This window comes from Cyrtonyx montezumae, unplaced genomic scaffold (assembly GCF_038088225.1).
Source record: "Cyrtonyx montezumae isolate F1298 unplaced genomic scaffold, pur_monq_1.0 scaffold_3, whole genome shotgun sequence".
Taxonomy (NCBI): Eukaryota; Metazoa; Chordata; class Aves; order Galliformes; family Odontophoridae; genus Cyrtonyx; species Cyrtonyx montezumae.
This window is the reverse complement of record NW_027072034.1, coordinates 59,308,176-59,328,444: the sequence shown is the minus strand read 5'-3', so window position 1 is coordinate 59,328,444 and position 20,269 is coordinate 59,308,176. Positions and strand designations below refer to the sequence as shown.

The window sequence follows — 20,269 nt, the reverse complement described above, 5'->3', positions numbered from 1 at the left end:
AATTCAGAATGCCATTTTTACACAACTCCATATTTCAGAATGCCCTTTTGTGTATAATTCCTTTTATATAAAGCACAAGCATTCAGTGAGCAATACCTATGCCTGGAGGTGAGCTCCTTGGGACAATGAGCAGCAAGGCTGCCAACTGGAATAAGCCATAGGTGATGAAGCCAGGGATTTAAGCCATTGTGGACTTGAGATAAATAAACGTCTGACAGTTTCCCTGCCTATCTTATGTCCCCTGAGCAACAAAATTTGAATTTGAAGGCAAAGATAGTGCGACATTTGCCTAATGACTTTAAGCTTCTTCTATCTCCCCCCCCCAAGTACAAAATCCTCAAGAAAATCAGAAAATGTGATCACTGTGTATGGTAACTACGTGACAGGATTTGTCTACAGCAAAGGTGATGAACAAGTGAACTAATCACGCATTCATAGTCACTACTTAGCCAGCCAGTGTTCTTGTTGTATGAAGTCAGGGATGGACTCAGTGTGAGCCCTCCTACATTAGTCAGTCTAATAACAGAGGAAGTGGTAACTGTGTAGAAGTCTGAAGGATGCTTTGCAATGCAGGCTGCAGCTGGCTCTCACTTAACGTCTCCAAAACTGTTATTACATAATGCAGAAAGGGAATCTGGAGCCTTTTTCAAGGAGAATATGGAAATAGACCAGGCTGACCTGAACCCTGAAGAGCTCTACCTCTCCTTTGATCAAAATGATCCTTTCTAACCCTAAAAATCTGCATCAACACAGCATCCCAAGATACTCTGTTAGGCTGAGGTACCCAACCAATGCATTGTGCAGAGCCAGAAGACCTTCCTCCCTTATTGTACTGAACACAGAGTCAAACTGACAGGTGAACTGCAAGCCCTGGGAGTTTACTTGAGGTGAAGAATTTGTGCCTGACATTTCATTATTTCTCCATTTCTAGGTGTACTGGGGGATATCCCAGCACCGAGGCCTGGCCCTCATTAATAGAGTGAAGAAATGTGATGGGTGAGTGGGTGCCCATCAGGTAGAATCGGTGCACTTTCTGCAAGCTTATGAAACAGCTTAGAAGAAAAACTGCTAAGGCCACAAGCAATGTTCGTAATTAATATTTTATTGTTTTCTCACAGGTAAAAAATGTATGGGAAGAAGAACTAGAAAGACTGAAAGGTAATGTGAAGGTCCACTGTGGGAGTCTACAAGTGACATAGAAAAGTGCTTTGTAGCCTGGTTACAGAGGAAAACATTATGACTAAGGCACAGTGGTTCCTCACTTACTAAAATAAATAAAATGGTAGAGATAAAAAAAAAAAAAAGAAGTGGAAGCTAAGTAATGCAGACCATGACCTTGTTACAAATAGTTACACCGGGCCTATTAAAGTAAGGTGACCAGCAACTGCCTCAGCCCAGAATACCTGAAAGCACCTGGAGTGGAAGGAGAGCTGCAGGAGGCAGACCTTTTGAAATGCATAATGTTCAAAGGTTTTAATGTAGTGAAGGCCATTTTTAATGCAAGTTTAAACATTTTCAGCAATGCTTCATGGGTCTACAGCTAGATAACCAACAAACAAGAGTATTTGTACTCTCACTGAGGGAGGGAAGTACAAGCAATGTACGGGCTGCAGGGTGAGAACCCAAAAGAGCTGTGTCCAAGCAAGGACAACACTTATCCAAAGCCTGGCTTTGTCTACCTTCCTCTAAAGGAGATAAAGTTATTTAAGCTGATAGATATATTCCAAGCTGTTCAAGACACTTAAAATATTGGTCTCACCCTCAGCTTAACGGTGGGCACTACATAAATATATTTAAAAATATACACCATGTTTTCAATTGTCCTAAGTTTAAGTGCCATGGGAAGACAAACATGGCTGGAATACTACTTTAATGAAAGTGCAGTGTTTTGCATCCCTTGCTTGTCCAAGTACTTGGGCAGCGATGTACCCCCACTCTGCTTTTGCCTTGCCTTTGAAGCAACTGCTCTGTGTGACATTTTTTCAAGCCTTTCCCATTTCTTCTCACTCTCCAGTAGCTAAAAATGAGATGTATATCTGCAGAGCAGAAATAAAAAGTGCCCTCCTGCTCAGACCATTGCTTCTTCGATCCCATACAAGAAAACAGGCTTTGACCTGGCTGGGTTGCTATCTTAAGCAATGCAATGTTCAGAGGAGCCAAATTTCTGCCTGTTAGCAGAGGCAGCTGATACTTGCTGCCATAGCAGCAGAGTTCAGCTGCTGCCTTCTCCCTGCAGTTGGTGTACACAGTCCATGGAAGGAGGGCATGTGGAGGCCACAGGCAGGAACACTTTGCTGACACTGACCTCGTGATGATAGTGCAAGAAATAAAAGAGCTCTGCTAAGGGGGCTGCTCTTGGGAGCTAGAGAAATGGCTCATGGGCTACAAGTTAGGCACACACATAAGCTGCATCAGTGACTAAATAGCAGAGATCTTGGGAAACCACTTTTCACAGAGTGGAAATTCACTTTGCAACCAAAGGCTAGCACCTAGCTCTTCTGCAGTAATTGAAGGTGATAGAGGGTCACAGCCCTGTATGTTACTCAGTCCTTGTACAAAGGTGGATATTGCTTCTGAGATCAACCTGGGTCCACAAGAAGGAAAAAAAGGACAAATGTTATCTGGGGCACACAATGTGAATTAAGGACAGTCACTAAAAAAGTTCCCTCTGAAGTCTGCATTTTTTCCACAGAAGTGGTTTTCAGCAAAAAAAAGCAAATCCTTTTTTAGAATTTTATCTCAAAAAGGTACGTGATTCTCCGAGAAACTACTCAATACTATACAGTTTATATAATGATTATTCAAAAATACAAAGGAAATCTTTCTGCTACATTTTCTTGGAAGACAATGGTCTTACTTGAAAACGATTGCCTAAACAATACTTGGCTGTTAACACTTCTAGCTTATTCTTGATCCAGTTTGTTTTGAAGTACACTGTCTACTTCAAGAATTCATGTTGGCAGCACCAACATTTGCATTTCTCACCAGGTGAAGCTGATAAATCCGTGATACTCCCATTGGTGTGTCCCCTTCCTTGACCTTACAGTGATTGAAACAATCTGGTCAGGCAACTTTGCAGCACCTGAGCCATCACAAACCCATCAGCTTCACTGTCATCTCTGTAATTCAGTCTGTCCTAGGCCAGCATCGGGGAGCTTGGCAGGTGGGAAAGCAGCTAGCCTGGTTCATAGCAGGTGTTGCTTAGGTTGTTCCTATGCAAAGTTCAGTCATTTCTTCCACTTGGCTATGAAGACTTTTCCTCAGGAATGTGGATGCTTGGCTGCTCTACAGCCAGCTGGTTTTCAAAGACACAGCACAGCTTGTAGTTTTCTATAAGCTTGGCTTGAAAGTATTCCTGGTCCTTCTTGTGCCAAATGTCCGTTGCAATGTACATGTTGTAGGGGTTGTGGGAGTCCTCCAGCCTCCTAGCACGGATATTGGTCACCATGACTCCCACTGTGAAGAAGCCGAAGAGACCAACTATCATCAGCAAGTAGATGATTTCCAGGCCACCACCAGCACTTTCAGCTGTAGAGGGGGTAGTGATATTTGTCTGCTCCAGGTGGTCTTGAAGCAGCTTGGAGAGGAGAGAGCTCAGGGCTGTGTCATTAGACAGCACCAACATCTTTTTTCTTCAGTCCTTTGCACTTCTTTTTTCCTTAGTTTTCCTAGAAAAGAAAAATATATATATATAGGGACATGCCATTAGACCAAGATGTGTTTCTGTCTGCCTTGCTGTTTCCCTCCAGCAAGGAAGCTGTTTCAGGACATGCAGAGAGGCAGTGCCTGAAGAAGTGCCTGAGAGGCCTGCTCACCTCCTCTTTCCAAGCAAGGTCAGAGAAGATGAGTCCATTCCCTGCAAATGTTTGTCTTAAAAACCCTCCATGATATCAAGTCCTCAGTCTCCACAGATGCCTTATTGTGGTACCTCACAGCCCCAGCCATTGGCCACTGACCCAGACACTCAGCCCAGGCCTATGCTCCTGCTGCTTACAGCCCATGGCTTCTTCCCTGAGTTCCACAGGCACCAGGAGTGGCTCACTCCCATGTTACAGCAGCTCCTTCTGTCTTGGAGGATTGTTATCCTGGCTTCCCCTTGCTCCTCTACCAGGACTGAATCTGGAAAGAAAACTTCTGTACCTGATCTGCAGTGGAAATAATAACTGCAGCAAGCATCACACATCCACCCCTGTTGAGCAGCTGCTGCAACCCTTGCATGGGCACACCATACAAAGACCGAGCAACCAAACATCTGACAGAATTTATCCCAAGCTTATTTAATGTAACTTCCCACTGGGCATTTGCCCGAGGAGGGTGTTCACGGGGAGTATGCAGTGACTGCTCAGCCAGCAGTGGCTGCTGCTGATGAAAGGAAAGCTGTTTTCCTCAACCCTCCCTCTCACAGTCAGACAGGTCTACCTCAGGCAGTTCAGTGCTTTCTCCTCCAAACTAAATTGCTGTGTAACCTGTGTTTTATTGTCTGATTAGGAGAACTTTCACTGGCATTGCTGCAGATCAGGTGGCTGCACCAAGAACACTGAGTGCTCAAAGCCTCCCACTCACAGCCTTCTGTGCCTTCTACAGGAATGCTCCCCACTGCAAGAAAGACACTGGGGCCCCGGAGCATATCCAGAGAAGGGCAATGAAGCTGTGAAGGGTCTGGAACACAAGTCGGATTGGGAGTGCTTTGGGGCAACTGGGGTTGTTCGGTCTGGAGTAGAGGAGACTCGGGGGAGACCTTATCACTCACTACAACCACCTGAGAGGAGGTCTTGGTGAGGTGGGGTTCGGCCTCTTCTCCCAAGTAACAGTGGCAGAATGAGAGGGAAGAGCCTTGAGTTGTACCAGAGGAGAGTCAGGTTGGGTATTAGGAACAATTTCTTCTCAGCAAGAGCAGTGATGCAGTGGCACAGGCTGCCAGGGAGGTGGTGGAGTCACTGTCCCTGGCAGAGTTCAAGAACCACGTGGATGTGGCACTGAGGGACATGGTCAGTGGGCACGGTGAGGGTGGACTGGTGGTTGGACTAGGTGATCCCAGAGGTCTTTTCCAAACCTTAATGATTCTGTATTGCTAAGAAGTTGAAGGGCCCTATTCCCCTTTTAAATGTCAGCTGTGAATCTTTTAATAAGAACAACCCTATCACCATTGCAGTCCCAAAGCCTCCAGCCAGGTAACACAACTGACAATCTCATTACAATGCCTAATTTAAACAGCTCTAGAAAATTAAGACAACAGTTTCTCCCTGTTTTTGCCCTTAACATGTCTGAATCAAGGTACTGTTATTCAAGGTGACTCCTGTGACAGCAATCTTGTAATAACATAAGATGGCTGTCAGTGCTTTCTACAGTTTTAAATATGTGAGAGTAGGTCAGCCTGTTAGCAAAAGCCTCTTCAGCATGGGTTTTCTGTTGTTTTTTCTGTTGTTTGGTTGGTTTGCTTTATTTTGTTTGTAAGAAGTACTGTTACTTTCATTTATAATACATCAAGAATGAAATGAACCCTTGGGCACAAAGCCACCAAAAGAGCCAGGCAGCAATTACATCTCTGTGTGAGGGCAGCATTAATGATACATAGCTGTTGTGCAGGACCTCTGTGCAATAGGGATGTTAGCTGTGCACATAGCCTCCAGCTGCTGCTAATGGCACTCCAGTGGATGCGAAGTGTCTGGAGGTTTCCCTGAATTGTCTGTGCCTCATTATAGCACAAATGCTGTAGAAGGAGATGTTGAGATAGAGGAAGCGAGAAAAGAACACTTATCTTGTGACCTCCTATCCCACATGTGGAGAGCGATAATTTATTCTGTTCCGTGCTGTGGCAGCTGAATGAATTACGCCATCAATTCAGATGTTAATATGGTCAAACATACTTGTAAAAATTAACTGCTAATCCAACTGTCTATGCTGATTTTAGCACCAGATTTGATCAAAACATTTTACTAGACTTCCATGCTGTGCAGTCGTGGATTTGGGGTCAGGTCTCATTGAAAGTCAGATGCTCAGCCCAGGATAATAAGTGTTGTGAAGAAAGTTTTGCTTTGCTCATCACAGATTCCTGAGCAACACAAATGGCATCAGCCCACAGCACCTGAACCCAGACTCCTACTCCTGGTGAGTGAGTGACCATGGGGAGCTCAGGTGTGGCTCCTATGGGCTCAGATTCACACCACTCTGAGCATTTCCTGAGATGAGCTGCTTTTCCAGCAGGAAAAATGAGCACACATGGGAGTGTGCCTTGGTATTTTGGTTTTAAGTAGAGATGAGCCTGCAGGTGGCAGAGGGAGACAAAATCCCCTTTACAAAACAATATTCTGATCCAACTCGTTTCTTCAGTTGCATGAGTCAAAGCTACAGGAAATAACATTTTGGCAGCTTGAGCTCAATAGTTAAAATCTATTCACTTTTCACAGCTGTTTTCCGATCCTTTAATAGGGAAGGAAGAGAAAAAGAAGCTTAAACCTTTATCTGAGATTACTCCTCCTAAGTGCATAGAATGTGTCAACACTGTAAAATGTAAAGCTGCTAATAAATCACTGCAATAGCTACTTGTTGCCAGCCTGGCTCCGTCTCCACAGCCACATCAGACTAACAGGCTGAGGGAGGGAAGAGGCACACTCTGGTTCCCAAGGAGGACAGCTCCTCCTGAAGCACCAGTAAGCATCAAGGTCTCATCTACCACTTCACAAGCCTTGTTCAACTCAACTGAAAGCCATTTAGAGCTGCAGTACACAGGACTGGGAAGAACTCTGTCGCTGCTCTAGTCCATGAGTGATGGAAGTCTTTATGTCATTGCCCCAGCTCCCAGTGGGGCTCCCAAAATCTCTTGGGCATGGCTTGCAACCCCTGTAAGCCACCTCGGTTGATGGTCCCCATCCCACACTACTCAATGGGAGGTTGCAGTGTGTGGCAAGTGGTTACACCTCCTATCCCCCCTTTTTGGGTGGGACAAGCACTGAGCAGTAAGTAGTTCTCTGCCTGGTGTTAAGAATGGCCTGGAGCAAATCTGTTAGCAGTTGGTAGCTCTGTCACTGGGCAGTGATTCAGAAGGAATTCCCTAAGGCTGATAACAGCCTGAGCTACATATTTTCCTCAGGTGTGATGCTGTTTCTCCACCAGATACATTAAATGCAGGTCAAATGTGCCTCCAAAGTAAAAGTAGTGGTCTCAGTGCAAGTTTATTTCTAACACTGAAGTTTCCCATCTGTGCAGATGTACTGTTGGCTCTGCTCAAGCTCCTCTTCCATTGAATGTCAGTGATGACCTGAGCCATTGCCCCAGTGGCTGTGACCCATGGCATCAAGAAGTGAAATGAACAGGTTCTCAGTAGGTGTAGAAGCATGCCTTCAATATAACCTCAGTGCAGGTGGGAGGATCCTAGGACGGTGTTTGCTTTCTCTGTCTGATGGCTGGAATTGCTTGGGATGCCTTTAGCCTGGCTGCTGTTCAAAGCAAAAGCTTCCCCAGCAATGTATTTGCAGGGGTAGGGTATGACTTGCAGCTGGGGGCTTCACAGGGGGGAAAAAACAGTCCAAACCTACCTACAGCTTAGAGCTATGAAGTGATACAGCTGCAACATGCAAGCCTATGAGGTGTCTGTAAAATGCATGGTCTGACTCTGCTTTGGGTCTGTGGCATGTCCAAGCTGAGCAGCTGGAAGAGCATGCAGTGCCCAGCTGGGTGCTGAGGCAGTTGCATTCACCCTGCTGAGGAAGTAGGACTGTGACAGGGTATCTCTGCATAGCTGCAAATTCTCATTTCAGTTTAAGCAAAGCAATTAGAAGCTGCAGAGCATCTGGCACTTAATATTACTTCTGTCTTCTTTATAAGCATCAGAACTGACTCATGCCTGGCTATTTCCCAAGAAAGGCAGAAGAGTATGGGTCTGTGTGTTGCAAGGCAGCCTGCAAACTGCTCTCCCAGTCTGGGTGCCTCTGTGCAGAGATGTGAACCAGCTGGAGCTGCAGCCGCAGCCCTGTCTGCTCCATCTGGGGCTGCACTGGGCTGGGTGACAGTGGTGGAGCTTCAGCGGGCTCCCACAGACCACCAGGGTCTAAGAAGTAAAAAGGCAATTTTCTGTCATGTCCCTAGAGGATGAGATTCTCAGCTTTGGAGCCCAGAGGGAATTTTTCCTCCAGTACAACATAGGCAAATTGGTTTGCTTTTGCTAGTGGTACCTCTCTTCCCTGCTGAGTTAAAATGGGGTATTATGCAGTTAGAGGTGGATGTTAAATGACAGACACTTGTCTCCCATTGCCATTTTCTCAGCTCACCTAAATCAAAGGATTTATACCGAGCAAACATTTCCTACAATCTCTCTCACATTGCTGCCAAGAGCATCAGTAACCAAGCAGCAGAAACTGAGACTCCAGAGGCATATATACCTTTAGAAAATACACTGCAGCAGCAACTTCTCAGGAACTGATGACACACAGAAAAGCCTATGCTACACTGGCAACAAAAGTGAGCACAGTACATTACCCACCTCCCAGTTCTGTAAAGCGATTTAAGTTCCTCCAGCATTAAAAGGTAATGGATGTCTTGACCTCATTTCCCTGCTTGTTCATTACAGGGATGGGTAGGTCAGTCAACAGCTTTCTGGAGAGCAGAGCATTGCACAAGATAGACTCATTTGGTCCCTTCAGCTCCTGGAAATGTGTGCAACAGCATAGCATGCTGCAAGGCTAGATCTGAGATAGAGCAGTAGAGCAGCCCAAAAGCAAGTAGGGTTCTGGGGATGGATTTGCAGTTATGCACAAGTTACATGCATCACCCACAATCCCTAACAAATCATCCTTTCCCCACCAGCCCTCAGGCCACCCATCACTGCCTACATGAGCACCACTTCAGGTCCCTGTGCCTCTCTAAAATGCAACACGTGCACTGTGGGTACAACCACTTCTTGTTAAAAGCACCAGGTAGATGTCTAGTCCCCTTCCACACGCCATATACACACCATACTATTTTGAAGTGAAAAACCCAGCAACCACCCCAAACAATATGTGGTGAAGTTTATCCTCCCAGATGCAGCCGCCTTGGGCTCACACCCAGTCCAACAGAGCAGGCAAACACTGTTGTGACTACAACGGCAAACAAAACCTGGTGGGTGAAAGCCCAGCTCCCCCTTCTCCCTCATCAGCTTGCCATCAGCCCTTGCTCTCATCCCCAGTCCAGTACACACCTGGCAACAGAGTTTGGCTGGATGCAAAGCTTCGAACCCTCCTGGAGGAAATGAAGGTGTGAGCCCAAGGAAGACCACAAGCTGTCTGCAGGCAGAGGTTGGCTTCTGGCTCATGCAGGGACAGCAGCTAGGCTGTCACTGTCCCTATCCCTAGGATCAGTGCAAAAGGTAAGAGGCAAACAGGAAAACATACAGGCTGGGGGAGGGCAGTAGCCCGTGGCATGGGCCAGCCTCCTGCTGCAAGGTGTGAGCACTGGCTGTCGGTGCCAGGTAAGTGGGAGGTACTGGGGGCAACTGAAGGTGGAACCCAGCCATGATAGGTGCTGTGGGGTATTGGTGAGGCAGCAGGAGGGGAAGCATTTCCAGAGGTGCCCCTTCAGTACAACGCCAACAGCTTGCTCAGGGGGCATTGGCTAACCCCCGCCCATCGCCCCAAAAGAGCTGCTTTCCATGTGAGAAGAAATGTTTGCCATCACCATTTAGCGACGAGGTAGTCATTCAACCTCTAAAATGAATCTAATAGCTTTGCTGGACAGCTGCATTTAAACACATGCAGACAGTGCTGGCAGTGTGTGATAATGAGCTCCCGAGTGCTGTGCAGCCCCTCAGGCACACCCCAACCGAGGACAGCGGCAGCTTCAGCTCAACTCAGCTCTACTGTGTGCTGCTGCTGGGGTGATAGCTGGACAGAATTGAGAAGGTGACTGAGGTCTTAAAAGAAATGGGTGGAAGCAGTGTCTTAATGTATTCTGTTCCCTTTCAGGAGCTTTGTTTTATGTTTTTGGTGTGGTGGGGGGATGTAATCCCCACTTTCTGAGCAACCTGATGGAGCTGAAGGTGTTCCTGTTCATTTCAGGGGAGTTGGTCCAGATGACCTTTAAGGGTCCCTTCCAACTCAAACAATTCTATGACTCTATGATTCACTGCTCATGGCATGACTGTGTCCCATTGAGGAGAAGATTGTTAAAAGAAGATTCTTGAAGGTTGGGCAGTGGCTAATTAGGGAAGCAGTACACTGCACGGTAAACAAATAGGTCAAATCCTGCAGCAGTGCAGAGGGATCAAAATAAGGCTAAAGGTGCTGGGTCTGCAGGTGAAGAAGACAGGGTCTTGCATGCTCCCTCCTCTGTTTCTGGGCAGTGTGAGAACACTGAAAGGTGAACTCTAAAACTTGAGAGGGTCATTAAGGAGGTGGGGGGAAGAAGAAGAGGAAAAGGAGGATGCACACCACCAGTGACAGCAGACAAGGAGCAGTCAAGTCCTGCTTCTTCTTTGCTGGAGAAATCTGGGAGAAAATTAGATCACTTCCTCTTCCCACGGCTGAACAGTCGGGAATGAGTTGGGAAAGAGGAATGCTGCTTGGTGTGGGCTGGCAGCTGTGACTTTTGTTTCAGAGAGAGAGCTGCCTGGACACGGACACGGCACACAATGAATCCATTTTGAGCCAAGGCTCAGTGACAACTGAGCCACAGCATTGTGTGCACCTCAGTACAAAAAGGACATAAAACTGTTAAAGCATACAAAGAAGGGCTGCAAGAATGGTGAGGGGTGTGAGGAGTGGCTGAGGCCCCTGGGTGTGCTGAGCACAGAGCAGAGGAGCTGAGGGGAGGCCTGATGGCGGCTGCAGCTCTCCCAGGGAGCGGAGGGGCAGCGCTGAGCTCTGCTCTGTGTGACAGCGACAGGGCCCGAGGGAACGGCATGGAGCTGTGTCAGGGGAGGGGCGGCTGGGGGTTAGGGACAGTGCTGCACCACAGCGCGGTGGACATGGCAGAGGGTGCCCAGGGCTTTGGGCACAACCCCCAGTGCTGGAGTGTTTGGGCAATGCTCTCAGAAGTAGGGTTTGATTTTTGGAACCTGATGTTGGACTGGGTGGCCTTTGTGGGTCCCTTCCAGCTTGGGATAAAGGATGGATTTTGAAAGGTCTCGTGAGATCTCTGTGTGAGATCTCACTTCCACTGCCATGAAACCTCGACAGGGTGGATTACATCTTTGTTACACAAGACCAAATCCATTTTGTTTTATTTTTAGAAACATCCGCATAACTTCTATTTGACTTTGGTGGGACCTGACTGGGACTTGACAGGGTGATTATTTTCTTAATATAACAAAGCTAATATACAAAAGCTAGGCTCAAAGCCACAAAACCACTTCGTCTTCCTCAATCTGTCAATAGCCATAGGTTTCATTTTTTTCACTGTAATGACAACGTGCAGAATGATTGCATCCCTCAGAAAGTAAATGCATCACAGCTCTTGAAGGTGGTTAGGGACATTTCACCAGTGCAAGGGCGTACAGATCTCTTGAACCTGTCTTTCAGAGGGTGGTAGGGAAAATTTTTAAACAGGTCTTAGTGTAGTTTTGAGGAAAGAAACTGTGTAGCAGGTGTGGGGAGCAGAAAATCTAGTTTGTTCTTCCAGTGACTCCATGTTCTGCCTTAGAAAGGTTGCTGCTTTTGCACATAAGGAGGTAAAGACTAATGTCCAGGAGATCATTATCTTGGGGACTTTCCCATGCATATGACATTAATCCCTCAAAACCAGAGGAAATCACCGGAAAGTTGGACAAACTTGTGGTTGCAGTTTTACTGGGCTTGCTACCAAGGTCTTGAGCAGAAACAAAAGAGCTCAGAAGTGACTCAGAAGGTGCCTTTTGTCTCCTCTGGTCCTGCATTGACCTGAGCTGGGCACTGCTTTCTCCAGCTGGCCAACGGGAGGACAAATGGGACTACAATCACATACTCCATTCCAAGAAGGAATTTCCACCAAATGAAATTGTTCTGGCCCTTTATGACAACCTCCAATTCAACCCACCTGTGGAAACGACTTTGGATGGGGGTTTTCCAAGCCATCTTGGAAAGGATGGGTATCCAGGAAAACCATAGCATGAGCTTCCAGCTAACGAAGCTCAAGTTGGAGAACCAACATTAAAAGTAGCCAGAACAATGTGTAATACTTAGCAAACCTAATTAGTGACACTAATTCAATCACCGCTATCCCAGTACCAACTCAAATGCATCCAACTCATAAAAGCCAGGACATGGACCACCTGCTTCCCACTTGTGCACGACTCTGCTGTTTCATGGCCACAGCACAACACTTGGCTGCAGGAGCAGGAGAAATGCCACAGTCAGACCCACAGCTGCTGCTTGTTGGCATAGCTGCAGCAAAGCAGAGAGAGCTGCATGGATTTACAGCAGCTGGGAAAGTGGGTTTGCAGTCAGCCAATGAAATATAATTTAGACTTTATAAAACCACAATGTTATATTACAAATGTGCTGACACTTGCAGCATTTGGAAAAGACAGTGTATGGAGAAGTTTCCAGCACTCCATAGCAAGGTTAAACTCAATTCCCCTCCACTGAAGAGTAATTCCTGAATGGTGGTAGAGGCACAGAGGCTGAAGTGTTACATTTTTATGATGATGATTCAAATGAGTCATCCCCAATCAACAAGCAATCATTGCTTTAATGACCAGACAGGGAAAATGTGGTTTAGCGGTGACCGACGCTACAGTTTCTTCTTCTGACTGCACACCAAGCACTGTGGGAAGGCTGTGTCACGAGCTACAAACTTGTATCCAGCCCAGAATGTATCTCCTAAGAGCTGGCTGTGGGTACCAGCTCCAGCAGGACCTGTGCGGCAGTTTCTGCTCCTTCCCAGTGACAGCGTTGCGGGCACTGCTGTTTCTGTTTCTCTTGACAAGCAGCTGGCCACATCCCAACAGCCACCAGTAGCTCTGGCACCAGGCAGTGGGACATACTGCTTTCCAAATATCCCATTCCCAGTCCTAGGGGTGTGGGAGGCTTCCTTGACCAAGGAAGGGGAAAAGATCATTTTCCTCTGAGCAGCTGAGGAGCAGCACAGGCACACCCAGGTCAGCCTTCAAGGCGCTGCCTTGGAAAGTAGGTGATATGACTAACAGCCCTGTGGGGATGCAGTCTGACCCTTCTCTCCTATTTCTGATACAGCTACTGTAACCTCAGTGCCACTGCCAGCAAACTAAGAGCTGGTGACTCTTGAAACATGTGCTTCAAGAAGTGCAGTCCTATTCATCCTTCAAACACCTACTGAGCTGTGCAAACACCTCCCCAGGACTCGGGCTGAGGAGAGACAGGACTTGGGGTCCCCAGAGCAGATTGGTCCAGCGCTCACTTTGATCACAGCTCAGGTTGTGGTAACAGTGCCTGGAAGACCTTTTCTACTCGACCACTACAAAGGAAGGGCAGGAGGAGAGCGGAGAGCTCTGTGCTGCCATGAGTGGTCAGAAGGAGCCATTTGCACAAAGAGGCTTCCCACATCCCCTTGCTCAGGGTGTCTGCCTGAGATGAGGTAATCATTTGTTCTAAAGGCTCAAAAAAAGTGGGGCTTCGTATGCCTTCCTAAATAAAGGGCTATCTTGAGATTCAGACACTCTGAGGTAGGATTTAAAGATGCTATCTGAAGTTTTCACTTAAATCAGGTGCAAGTGCCAAAGCTGTATATTCATAAAAATAAAACATTGTGAGCAAAGAGCAAACTGCAGTGGAAAAGCACTGCAGACCTCCACACTTTGATGACAGTGACATACTAACTCTAATTAGTGAATGGAAAATGCTGTAAACTTTCTCCTCCTTTGGAGTTCACAGAGGTTCAAACTTGTTAAGAAATCAAAATGACAGACTTCCAAAGAGCTCCTGTAGAGCAGATGGGAACAGGATACATTGTCTTCTATCCCAACCAAGTAACAAGATAGTCCAAAAGAAAATCTTTCTCCATGCTTATGCCGAGGGTTTTATCTGCAACTCAATGTGCAGGAGGCTGGAGGGCAGCAGTGTGCAATGCCCAGAGCAGCCTGAGCTTAGGACCCAAGAGGAGCAGCAGTGCCCTGGCTGAGTGAGGGGCTCCCAGTGAATCATAGAATAACCCGAGTTGAACCCATAAGGATCACTGAGTCCAACTCTGGGTTCTGCACAGCACCACCCAAAATTGTGCTCCTTTTGGCAGTAGGTTGCTTAAGCAACAAGAGTATTGAACCTTTGGCTTTTCCTCCATCAAGTCCTGCCACCACAGGGAGAGTTTCACGCTCATCTTTTTATCTCCTCATTCACCAATTAGAGATGGTTTATCCTCAGAAACCAGTTTTGCTAGCAGCGCTGACAGAAGAAAGCAAGGTCAAAGATCCTCAGCTGGTACAATAGCATTAGCTATTTATAAAGCTGCACACAAGTTGTTAGGTAGCCCAAACAGCTATCTAATATTCAGAACCATGTGGGTTCCCTTCAGCTGTAAAAACATTGAGTCCCCACCTCCACTCACCTTCTCTGCTGGGCACAAAGCGACCATGAACCCACCTCTCCATCCACCTTCTGAGCATCTCTTCCTATATGCCAAGAAGTTGCACAAAATTGCTGGGATCATGGCATGAGAGGAGGCTTTGCTGTGCACTGGGAAGAGCATTCTCAAAAATCCAACCATTCAGAAAAGGTAATGGGGGAAGGGGATCTTGTATCCTGGGAAGCCAAAATGCAAAATACCTTTCCAGTCATTTAGGTGAAATAATGAAAGCTATATCCCCACGCATGCCAACCACAGCTTCCTGTGCTTGCAAGCACTGTGTGGTCCAACTTTGCCCACGTTATCAAGGAAAGCTTTCAAAGCAGTGCTATTCCTGGCTTTTTATGTTCTTTTCTTCTTTTAAAGAAGCTGTGTGTTTTACAGTCAGGTGTAGATAAGCTTCTCCCCAGAAGCAGGCACACATATCTCCCTACTATGCCTTTTTTCCCCTTGAGCAAACACCAGATGCGAACAGCATGAGCAAACGGCCACCCTCCAAACCCCAAGATGCTTTGTGTTTCTGGCTCACTGACCTGTGGCTGCCCGCCCTGGGACATGCTCCCCCCGGGCTTATAGCTACACTCCTGCAGCCAGATCCAAAGCACCAGCAAAGATTTATGCTCTCCTAAGCCTCTCATCTCTCCTTACCCCAGTTTTGCACACATTCAACTGTGTTTGCATTAACAAAATTTCTCCTAGGGCAAGGAGTTGCTGCTGTCCCCAAAACTGTCCAGTTGCCTTCTTGGGAATGTGGAGGGAGAATTGGGCACATGGTTGCTTTGTGCCCAGCAGAGAAGGTGAGTGGAGGTGGGGACTCAATTTTGCTTCAGCTGAAGGGAACCCACATGGCTCTGAATATTAGAAGGCTGTTTGGGCTGCATAACAACTTGTGTGCAGCTTTATAAACCAAAGGGCAAGAGAATTCCTTGGTTACTACATGAGCCTAGATGGAACATGTTTCTTCTGCAATCATAGCCAAATAGAAGGAAGTGAAGTCCTGGGTCTTAAGAACAGGCAGCATGGGAAAGGCAGTATGAGAAAGGTGCTGCTCCACCTGGAGCCAGAACTTTCTACATGGTCGCTCTTCACTCTGTCAAGCACTTAAGAGGAAAAGGGTGTGGGTGACTCAGAAGAAGGGAATATCTGAGAGGGCACTCAGCACCTGAAATGCCTTGAAGCAATGTGATTCATTTCTTCCAGGAAACAGTGACCAGCTCCTCCATACACACAGGCATAAATGACCATTTCTTTTAGTCCATTTCTTAGTCTTACAGTGGCCAGAGCACATGGTTAGGGATGACTGATAAGAAACTAGTGTCGGGCTACGCTTTGCTTGGTACAGGCCCTCAGCTACCAGCAGCCACCGACAGCTACGTGCTGTTAGATGCTTCCCCGTGCCTTGCTGAAATTAGAGATGAGAGCAACCTACACAAACTAAGAATGCACTGAAAACATAGGCATTTTCCTAACCAAAGGGAGTGTGGAATAACAAACACTGAGGTCACATCAAAGAAGAGTGCCTCTGGTTGGACTTTCAGCTTTGCTAGGGTACCGATCCCACTGTGCATTTGTTGTAACACACTGACACTTAACCACAATGGCACTGCAAATGTTAAGACAGTGACCATAAATTCTTCTATGACAGCAATGCTACTGCAGCATGTGTTGAGTTCCTTCCATCCCTTAGGGCTTTTTACACCTTGCTCGTCCCCACCACACCTGAGCATTCCCAGCTGTGCTAACATGGCTCTTTGGTCCTGAGGCAAAGCATGAAACTGTGGACTCATCTAGGTTGGAAAAATCTTTCAAGATCATCAAAATTCTGACTGTCCTATCACAAGTCCCACCACTAAACCATGTCCCTTAGCACCATGTCCACACATTTCAGAAGTACCCCCAGGAATGGGGACTCCACCACTTACCTCAACAGCCTATTCCAGTGCTTGAACACCCTCTGCATTAGAAATTCTTCCCAATAGCCAATTCAAACATCCCTGGTGCAACCTGGGGCTGTTTCCTCACATCCTGTCACCTGTCACTTAGGAAGAAAGATGGACACCCACCCCACTGCAGCCTCCTTTTGGGTAGCTGCCGAGAAGGCTTCAGGACTGATGGAGAAGCAGTGCTGGCCGTACCAAAATCACCATCTAATATCTCTTCCCTTTCAAATAAAAGCACCTCTGGGCTGTCACCTACCTGCAGTGGGTATCCCTAGCTGCCTGTGGATGAACGAGCACAAGTCAGCAACACGTGGGGGGTCAGTGCTGGCCATGCCAGCGTGGGATGGAAGGAGGCTGCCCATGGGCACAAGGCATAACTAGACTCGCTGTGGGCTGAAGTTATGCAAATTTACTTAATCAGAACTTAACTCCTTACCTCAGAGCAGGGCCCACAATGCAGGGTGATGAGGAGAGTGGTGATACGAAGTTTAACGCAAAGTTTGTTGTTCAGCTGCTCCTTTCTTCAAGGCAACTCCTTTTCTTCCTCTCCAAAGTTAGCATCATTGAGTCTTAATTGCGACTTCCTCGTAGCAGAGACCTCATTTTTCATCTACCTCAAAAAACCTCTCGCAGAGTTTGGGCATGATATAATTAGAGGCAATGATGATAATTTATCGATTTTGAAGTTGCCGTCTCTCTCCAGTGCGTTTAATGAATGTCAGTGATAGAGCTTCCCAGAAGTGCCAGAGGCTGTAGCTCCACCTAATGACATCGCTGAAAGCGAGCCTCAAATGCGTGCTGAAAGAGATTAATGGTGGTAGATAGGTGGATGGTGCTGCTCTCTGGCTTCGTTGTCAGTGATCTGGAGACGTGAGTCCAAGGCTCCTGCAAAAGACGAAGCTGGACAACATATAAGCTAATGGTTTGCGTGGCTGCTAGACAAGGGCAGTGATGGGGAGAGGGGTATTGAAGCATAACCCAAGAGTTTCACGCCAACCCACTGAAATGCATACCTTAGTGATTAGCAATATCTGTACTGCCAGCCTTGAAACTTCAGCTTGTTGACCTGCTTGGTTTCTTACTGTGCAGCCACAAAGAAAGAGGGGCAGAGCCACACCAGTAGCACCAGTTAGCAGCAGGCTAAGGGCAAAGATACAGATCCTGCAGTGGTTTGCTCACAGCTGAGCTGACAGCTGTGACCTCAAAGGCACACCCACAGAACCTGGTGGCTTCCTCAGAGCTCTGAAACGTTTTTATTCCACACCACTGGCTCCTACACTGGCAAGAGAGCAAAAATCTTCTGCTGCTGCCATTCCAGAGAAGGGGTGTTGCTAGACCACAAAGTCCTGCTTCCACCACCTCCACAATTTCTATCCCTAGTAAATTCCGCTACATCCAAATCAGAAGTGCACTCACAGGAGCAGAAGTTTTGGGCCTGCAGTTTGCCTGCCCCAGCTTCTCGTGCCTTCCTCACTCTGGGGCTTTCAGTATGCATTCATAAACACACATTTTAAATGTGTGCAAGTTAACAGTTTTTCTACATACCATGTATTTGTGTTACTTTTTGGGCATTTCTTTTTCTCCTAAACAAACAATCATAGAATCATAGAATGTCCTGAGTTGAAAAGGACCTCAAAGATCATCTTGTTTCAATCCCCCTGCCATGGGCAGGGCTGCCAACCACTAGTCTAGGCTGCCCAGAGCCACATCCAGCCTTGCCCTGAATGCCTCCACAGATGGAGCACCCACAACCTCTCTGGGCAACCTGTTCCGGTGCGTCACCACCCTCTGAGTGAAAAACTTCCTCCTAACATCTAACCTAAATCTCCCCTGTCTTACTTTAAAACCATAGGCAATCCTTCTTAGTTTTCTGAATTCCCTCCCACTTGAAACTATGGTCTAGGCATGGAGCAAGACTGTCCCTCCTTAAATCAGGCTGCCATACATTCCTCTTCCTTTAAATAAGGGGCTATTGCTAAGCTCACTATTTCCATTCTTTATCAGCCAACAGCAAGGCTGAAGCCCATTCTGGCTCTGGCCTGGACCTGGCAGTTGTGACCACATTTGCCCCTGCTCTCTGTGCTGCATGCAATGAGCCACACTCAGCCACTGCCTGTGGATACCTCAAGCAAATGGCGAGGTAACCTCAGCCAGAGTGTTTGTAAAATGCCTCTGTCCCTGGAGGTGTTCAAGAGCCATGTGGATGTGGCACTGAGGGATGTGGTCAGTGGGCATGGTGGGGATGGGCTGACAGTTGGACTCGGTGATCTTAGAGGTCTTTTCCAGCCTTAATGATTCTGTGCTTCTCTTCTATGATTCTAAAATGGCTGGAATTCATGACACATTTCTGACTGAACATATACATTCGCATCACTGGAAGGTAGATGTCCCCAGAGAATGCACTGCCATTAAATGAAAAGCTGGTAGCTAAAAATGAAGTTTCAGAGTCACACACATGAAGATGCTCAAATGTGAGCCGTCATACACTCCATCACACCAAGGTGAGACCCTCGTGCCAAGCAGCGGGCCCATTTCATTTGGAAAACTGATTGTAATTCTAACAAACATTTTCCTTGAGCAGTGGTATTGCTCGACCGTGCCATTCATAATACAGTGACTAACTGATCTACTAATTTTAAGCCTACTTTGTTTATTCCACACCAGGAAATGGAAAATGTGAATTCCTGTTGTTCAGCTCCTGCACCAGATATAGTACATCATTCCTTTCATTTGGAAAGTTTTGTTTCCAAACAGTATCCATTACTCAAACTGTATTAATGCAACAAATGTACCATCCAAATAGTTTCCAGTAGATCTCACCAAGAGGATGTTTTTTTTTTTTTTCTGGTGCTACACTCATGTCAAAAAGCACCAGTTAGTGTCATCTTTTATCTCAGATGTTTTTTAAAATAAATAATTGAGGAAGTGCCAGTGATTCACGTCCTCCAAGTGTCCTATGGACATCTTGGTCCTCACTGACCTAGGTACTTTTTCTGAACCCAAAGTGCTTGGTTTGAGCTTTGTGGAGCACTGCATGCTTAATCTTCAGCTGCCTGAGCTTCTGTCCCTTCCTACACTATGCCAGTCACCCCTGGGCTGCCCTGATCTGTGTCTCTATGACCAAGGCTTCCTACCATGGGGCAGCAGAAGGCCGGGAGCTGGGTGAATGTTTGAAACCTTTCCATAGAAGATACCGATCGTTGGTTACTCTCCTTCACTCAGCTCTGCTCAAGCAAAGCTGATCTTTAATATCTTCAGTTTTTCTCATCATCTACAGAAAGTAATAACACTTCTGATGGCAAATAAATTAAACACATTGACAGCCATGACTTAATTTTGGAGATGAAACAGCATCAAAGAGAAAAGAGTGGCTCTAAGTAGAGCTTTCCAAGACAAAGCAGCAGCACAAAAACAATTCCTTCACTCGCTCCATCACAATCCATATCGTCTTAACACTGCATCTCCAGTTCAAATTAACTCCTTTGGGTTTCCATAGAAGAGAAAAATCTCCCCATGGTTTGTTTTATTTTAATCTCACCCTCCTGATTAAATCAACAAGTGCTTGTAATCTGAATGCTGCTGTGCCACACCACTATGTGACCCAGAACATCAAAACTGCTTAAAGCCAACATGAAACAAAACCCAAGTTGACCCCGTCCCTCCTGATGAAGATAACAGGGCAAACTCATACCTGGCCAACGGAAACCAAACCAAGATTTAATGAATGCTGCAGCACCAAACACTCAGAGGGACCAAGGAATAAATAGGTCTTAGGCCATCAGCTTGGGGCAACTGTAGAGATGTTAAGATGGAATACACACTGATGAAGCTACAGATGCCCC

At 46.6% G+C, this 20,269-nt stretch overlaps 1 protein-coding gene across 2 annotated transcripts; it reads right to left on the bottom strand.

Moving 5' to 3' along the window:
* Positions 1-989: 989 nt before the first annotated feature.
* KCNE1 (potassium voltage-gated channel subfamily E regulatory subunit 1) lies at positions 990-17,043 on the bottom strand. Of its 2 annotated transcripts, none has more exons than XM_065741706.1 (2): positions 16,864-17,043; positions 990-3,668 (listed from the first exon to the last, which is right to left on the bottom strand). In XM_065741706.1, the coding sequence occupies exon 2, from the start codon at positions 3,623-3,625 to the stop codon at positions 3,245-3,247; it is 381 nt and encodes a 126-aa protein (XP_065597778.1). In that variant the 5' UTR covers positions 3,626-3,668; positions 16,864-17,043; the 3' UTR covers positions 990-3,244. The 2 variants fall into 2 exon arrangements, with proteins under 2 accessions (XP_065597778.1, XP_065597779.1); XM_065741707.1 differs by lacking the exon at positions 16,864-17,043 and adding an exon at positions 9,176-9,242.
* Between the last annotated feature and the right edge of the window lie 3,226 nt (positions 17,044-20,269).